The sequence below is a fragment of the Trematomus bernacchii genome, unplaced genomic scaffold, assembly GCF_902827165.1.
Source record: "Trematomus bernacchii unplaced genomic scaffold, fTreBer1.1, whole genome shotgun sequence".
In the NCBI taxonomy this organism is placed as follows: Eukaryota; Metazoa; Chordata; class Actinopteri; order Perciformes; family Nototheniidae; genus Trematomus; species Trematomus bernacchii.
In genome coordinates this window covers 4,527,147-4,533,273 of record NW_022987714.1, presented here as the reverse complement: position 1 = coordinate 4,533,273, position 6,127 = coordinate 4,527,147, and the positions used below count along the sequence as shown (strand labels likewise).

The window sequence follows — 6,127 nt, the reverse complement described above, 5'->3', positions numbered from 1 at the left end:
TCAATTCTATTGTGTTATGTTTCAAATGGACATTTAGAGCACATATCCAAGCATTTATCTAAATGCAACAGTGAATAATAATATAAACATAAAGTAGAGAAATAATAACACTCATATGAGTATCTTATTTCATTAGCCATTGGATTGTCTCCCTCTGCAGGCTATTCATGTTTATATCAGGCGTAGGGTACATTTAAACAGCAAAGTACAGAAGAAAAACACTGGTTTAAAAAATCTCATGGTTTAATAGCACTTTACATAGTTATACATTTGTCCTTAATACTGTTTGTAGTTATTCAGTAAGAAGTAGGAGGAGGTATTTGCGGAAGGAAGATCATTTACATTTAATAACAGTGACTTAGATAGTGTCATGGGTAAAACAGGATATTATTGGGTAGATTTACATAGTTAAATTAATCCTAAAGAGTTTTGATTGGAATAAGGGGAGGAACATACATTTAAATTAATGTAGTTAAATGCTGCAAGGTCAAAACATACTAGGGTGACAGTTTCATTTTTTGTTTGAAATGAGAGCGTTGACTTCATCCTCTGGTTTGAGACTATGCCATTGTGCTATTGGCCTCCGAGGATTTGCCACCATGTCTTCCCAGTGGCGCTGCTCAGTCCCAGTGCTGTTACTGCCCAGCAGCACTTTGCCGATGGCGTCATTCTTCCCGATCTTATCATAGTCCAACACAGTCACTGCTATCTGCACCTTCTATAAAAAACACATGAAAATACACACAAAGAAAATGAGTACATTTCAGATTAATTGCTTTTTTAAATGTTGTTTTTTGTGTGTGTTTGCATACAAATATATACAGTATTTACCTCCATCTGTTCACATGTCACTTCAAAGCTAAACGACTCATTAAAGTAAGGGTTTAAGGTGTGCTTCTTTGTCGTTGTTTTCTTTTTCTTGAGTCTTTTTCCATTCTGCATTAAGTGGATCTTTGCGTACGGGTCTAACAGAGAAAACAGAGTGGTTTTAATCGTTTTTCCTTTTTTTAAAGTCTTGTTGGTGAAGTTGTCTGTCGCTTGACTCACCTGATAATCCACCCACGTCCATTTTCTTCAGGTTTTTGGCCTCCAAAATCACCACCGTCAGCTTCCCTGCAGTAGGCACATACCTCAAGGACAAACATATGTCTCCAAGTCGCTCACTCTAAAACAGAGAAAAATAAGTTAGCATTTTATTAAAGATAAAGTATCGCTTTGCAATTACAATGACACATAAGTGACCTTTCTGTGCATGACTCTGGGCATTGAATTTAGGTGTAAATATAAAAAGGAGAGCGTATTTGATATTACTCACAAAACCCAAATAAACACATTGTAGTAAAAACAGTAATCATTTCGGATCAAGAGATCAATAGCAAGTTGTTCTTTTTATTAATATTATTTGACTAGTGCATCCCTATTTCAAGGTCATATCCTCCACCCCTCTCTCCGTGTGCTCACACCTCCTCCTTCTCTGCCTTCTGCAGATCCCTCCACTCCTGCAGAGACTGGCTGAAGTCCACACTGCTCATCAGTATCTTCACAGCTCCAATGGCGTCGTGTTTTGAGAAACGGTCGAAATCGTACACAGTCATCATCAGTGTTTTCCCGCCCAGCTCCGTGTACGGTACCTACAGAACACATTCACAGATAATAATTTGAAACATATTTTGCACCATTTGCTGAGCCTGAACCCATTTGGGATCATTTAAAAAAAAAAGTATTTATCTTTGAGTTTACCTTAAATGTAAACGTCTCATTGAAGTTCGGTTCAAGGGTCTTCCTGTGCACTTTGGTTTCAAACTTTTTCTTTTTGTCTGGGAGCAGAAAGACTTTAACATAAGGGTCAGAACTACCTCCCACATCCATGGCAGGGAGTTCAGCAGCCTGCAAGATGCCGACTATCAGCTAGAATGTGATCGCAAAGGAAAGTAATAACAAGAGATGAGATTCTCGATAATTGACAGCAAGTTATTAATTTGGTGAACATTTTAGAGTTTGCAGATGGTGAGGAAAAATGTCATAGTGAATAGTGGCATCTCACTGTGTTGTCTGTGAAGTTGTAGTCTAATGTGTAATGGAGCCTGCCCAGCTTCTCCTCCTCCTTGGGCTCATTATCTGACAGCTCGGTTTCTTTGTTACCTTCGTCTTTCAGCGGCTGCAACCACAGACACACACAGATCACATGCAGGAATAATAAAACATAGCTTTACAAGTAATCAATGAAGTGCTTCTATCTCACAGCTATTGTGTCGGGTTCATGCAGTATATTGTAAGCACTACACAGCCAGAGGTGATTAAACAAAGATATAGTTACCGTCTAAAGCGTATTTATTGTTTAAAGTTTACAGGCAGTTTTACAGCATCAGTGTGGGTAAATGTGACCTGAATCCTTGAGGACAAGGGAAACACTCTTAAACAGCTCATCTCAGTCCTCAAACTTTACTACAATATGAGCTGGCAAAACATCCATTAGTCCTAACACACACTGACAGTTTTACTAGTCCTGTGTGACCCGGACGTCAGGACTGTGATCCATTGCAAGGACAGTACATCTGCAGGGGGACACTGTGTGTGTGTCTGTGTGTGTGTGTAGTTTACCTCGCTGTAACCTCCATCCATTTCAGTGTCAATGCCTCCGTTGCTCTTCTCTTTTCCCTTTTTCTTGTCCTTTTCTTTGTCCTTGTCCTTCTTTTTCAAGCACTTTTTCCACACACACACTGCACATGACAACACCACGCACAAGCTTACGATGCAAAGGGCAGCAACTGCCCATGATGGCACTGCAAGATGAAATAAACACACACATAGAGGATGCATAATTGATTTTTTTAGTCAGCCACTTGAATGCAAAGATAAACAGAGTGAGGAAAATCTTTATAGATCATATTTTGTGGTGGTGTTGTATTGCATTGCAATGTTCAGTCTTCAGTGTTCTGTATTCTGCTTGTTCTAAAGCATCATGGAAGCAATATTTGACTATAATATCATGTCACATATTCAAATACAAGATGACATTTTTTTATGACTTGCAGTTTGCTTCCCCATAAAACATGCGCATAGCGTTAAAAGCAGTACGCATTAACAATCCTGGTACGTCAGAACTAATAAAAATGAATAACTTCCACACAAGAGGAACATAAAACGCAGTTCTAGAGTAGATTTTAAAAGTACCCAACCTAACCTGTTTTTCTGTCCCCTTTGAGTCAACGCTTGTTTGGCCTTATCATATGATGTGTGTACCTTCCTCATTCAGTCACAACATTCTAGACACTCCCTGAGCTTTTACTGTTTTAGGATGATTTTGCCATCCAATTATTTAAACTGACACAAACACAGATGACTATCTTATTTATTAAGTGACTTGTATGATAAATGGAGATTACTTAGGCCATTGTAAGACTCTGGCATTGTAAATGTTTATTAACAGTGGCAGATAGTCCATTTTATTAATTTTGGTTGTGTGTGATTTTTTTCAAATTCATTTTCTGTTCATTTGTTATTTTTATATAACAATGACTGAATATTTTCGGAACATTATATTATACTTACGGCAGTTGCATAAAATCGTCTTGAAATGACAATAATATTTTGTTCTCGCAATTATTTCTGTGATATATTTTAGCAGGCTACGCACCATAACAGCATATCAGCATGATAGTTTAGTTATGTTATTCCGGACATTCCTTTGGTTCCAAAGACCTCAGAGTCTGACTCACTGTGGACGCTGTGCAGTTCACTCATGAACTTGTTGGGACTGTGGCCTCCAGAATGGCCGGGGTTGGTTGTTTCATTTGGCAAGTGGGTTGTTGGAGCGGGGGTGCCCGGTGCAGGGGGGGCAGCTCGGCGGTTCCCAGTCATTATTGGACGAGTAACAGATCCAGAATTAAACTGACAGAGAAACACAGAGTCAAGAAAATATTGTCTCAGCCCTTAAATAACAACTTGAGTAATTTAAGGAACATCACACTATATTAAACAAAAAACAAAAAATCTATTTTGAGGAACAATCAAAACAGAACACATAAACACATACACCCTCCAAGTTTCCTTAAATGCTTTTGATTAGATGTATCTGTAGCATTAATATGCTTTTAGAAACTGTATGACCATCAGTGTCAAATGACTCCTGTTTCTGCTGGCCTGGCACTAACACTTTAACACAGGATATGCAAGCAGCTGTCTCGGTCAAAGCTGCTGACATGCAGGGGAGAGGAAGGGGACAATTGAAGTTGAAGCGTCACGCGTGGACCGCTGCTGTTCCACTGTGAGCTGCAGGGGTCAGAGTCATGGGCCAAGGTCATGCTCAGTATCTACGAAAAAAACTGCCAAGACTCCCATGTTAAAAAAAATGTAGATACCTTTTTTGCTATTCTGCGGACATCACAAGTATTGAGTATCTGGAGTTGAGTCAGCAGATGAGATCTCACACCAAAGCAGGACACTTATCTCAGTTTATGTCTGCTTTTTCTGAAAAGACAGGCGCTAAACAGAAGCCACTGATTAATTACAGCTGCAGGAGCAAACAGATGTACCTAATGATGGCAGAAAGAACACCATGTCTCACATGATACAGGTCTCTTATACTGATCACGTTATGTATTTCAATACTTATATATAATATTTCTGATTTGGTTTTGTAAAAGTTTGACTAAGTAATAATGAGTAATTCAGAGATTAGATTTTTTTCACATGGTAATTTGAAATGAAAATACTTAAATTATGAATTGTTAAATATCGTGTATATATATAAAACATATGTAAACGTAACTAAATGTGTAAATTTGCGTCTGTCAATATGTTTGATACAGATGATAATGAATAATGAATGACCAGCCGCACCATATGTCCCCTTAACTTTAGTTAAAACAGCAGTTAAAACTGTTTTTACACCTCATCCAAAAAGTTAGCAAATTCATTACATTAATGTGTGCATTCTAGTGTCATTGCACCGTCACTGACAACTTAAGAGAGCCTTGTTTTTAACTTGACATTGGACATTTTCTCAACCTTCACAAGAACTGCATCTTTCATAGATACAAAAGAAAATCACGGAATTTGGAGGTAAAAACTAATAAATCACCCAAGGTTATTATGTTGCACCTAGACTGTATCTGGTCAATAAGAGAATGACCCTCACCAACCTGATTATTCTAATTTTGTTATGGTTTACACAGTTACTTTTCACTGAGCACAGTTGGGAGAGAAATACATCAAAGTACTTTTATTTGATAAAACTAAGAGAAAGATAAGGACCCAGAGACATACCTGTATTCAGTCGCCTCAGCAGCAATATCCAGACACACAGGTACTCCTTCCCAGAGAGAGGTGGAAGAGGAGGAGGAGGAGGATAGATGACAGGACCAGAGAGGGCGGGACAGGCGGAGGAAAACAGTGAGAGAGGAAAGAGTTTTTGTATCATAGATGTCACAAAGAAGAGAGCAGGTGTATGAAAAGCTGGATCAAGGGGGAGAGCAAGAGCGAGGTAGCGTAGGACAAGGTGGGGAATTGCAGCTCGGTCTTCTTCTATTGCTTCCTTCTGTGTGTGTGTGTGTGTGTGTGTGTGTTACTTGTGAATGTGATCTTGTCCATCCCTTCAGGTCTCATGGGAGCACGGGTGCTTATTTGCGCCCCACCTCTTGTGACCTCTGTCCCATCCCAACAGGTCACCCTCACTGGGCCACTGATGCATATTCATTAGCGAAATGACATGGCTTTTTAAAGGCTCGTTAGCATAGTGAGAGTTCAGCAATAGAGGATATTTACATTCACTGTGGACAGCTCTGTATGTGTGTGTTGGTGTGTGTGCATCTGGCAGGAGCTGCAGAACTGTCTCATATTGTCTATGTATAGATGATGTTGCCTAATTTAGAAACTTAGGATGTGGTTTCTGCAGCAACACAGAGATCAAGTTCCGGCCCCGCCCCGTTCACCTTGAGGTACCAGACATACTGTAGAGATACTGTATAGAAGGAGGGAAGAAAGAGAGGGGGATGGGCAGGGGAGGGTGGGGTGACATCACCTCTGTCCTTGACATGTGGAAATACACACAATGCATGTTTCTGCTTATCGGGAACATTTTAGATCAACATGGATTATCACTTCCCAAAGTCTGCTATTTTAATAA

At 39.4% G+C, this 6,127-nt stretch overlaps 1 protein-coding gene across 1 annotated transcript; it reads right to left on the bottom strand.

Moving 5' to 3' along the window:
* Positions 1–229: 229 nt before the first annotated feature.
* On the bottom strand, positions 230–5,320 carry syt1b (synaptotagmin Ib). Its single transcript, XM_034141929.1, has 10 exons — positions 5,269–5,320; positions 4,362–4,485; positions 3,720–3,891; positions 2,602–2,783; positions 2,045–2,158; positions 1,741–1,908; positions 1,464–1,631; positions 1,048–1,165; positions 832–965; positions 230–718 (listed from the first exon to the last, which is right to left on the bottom strand). Exons 3-10 carry the CDS (start codon positions 3,859–3,861, stop codon positions 512–514), a joined length of 1,233 nt encoding a protein of 410 aa, XP_033997820.1. The 5' UTR covers positions 3,862–3,891; positions 4,362–4,485; positions 5,269–5,320; the 3' UTR covers positions 230–511.
* Positions 5,321–6,127: the final 807 nt, after the last annotated feature.

Excerpts from the sequence above, each read along its gene's own strand:
- syt1b (XM_034141929.1), bottom strand. The coding sequence starts at position 3,861 with ATGACTGGGAACCGCCGAGCTGCCCCCCCTGCACCGGGCACCCCCGCT. Across the intron at positions 2,784-3,719 it reads TGAACTGCACAGCGTCCACA|TGCCATCATGGGCAGTTGCT; the intron begins GTGAGTCAGACT and ends TTCATCTTGCAG. Across the intron at positions 719-831 it reads TGACATGTGAACAGATGGAG|AAGGTGCAGATAGCAGTGAC; the intron begins GTAAATACTGTA and ends TGTTTTTTATAG.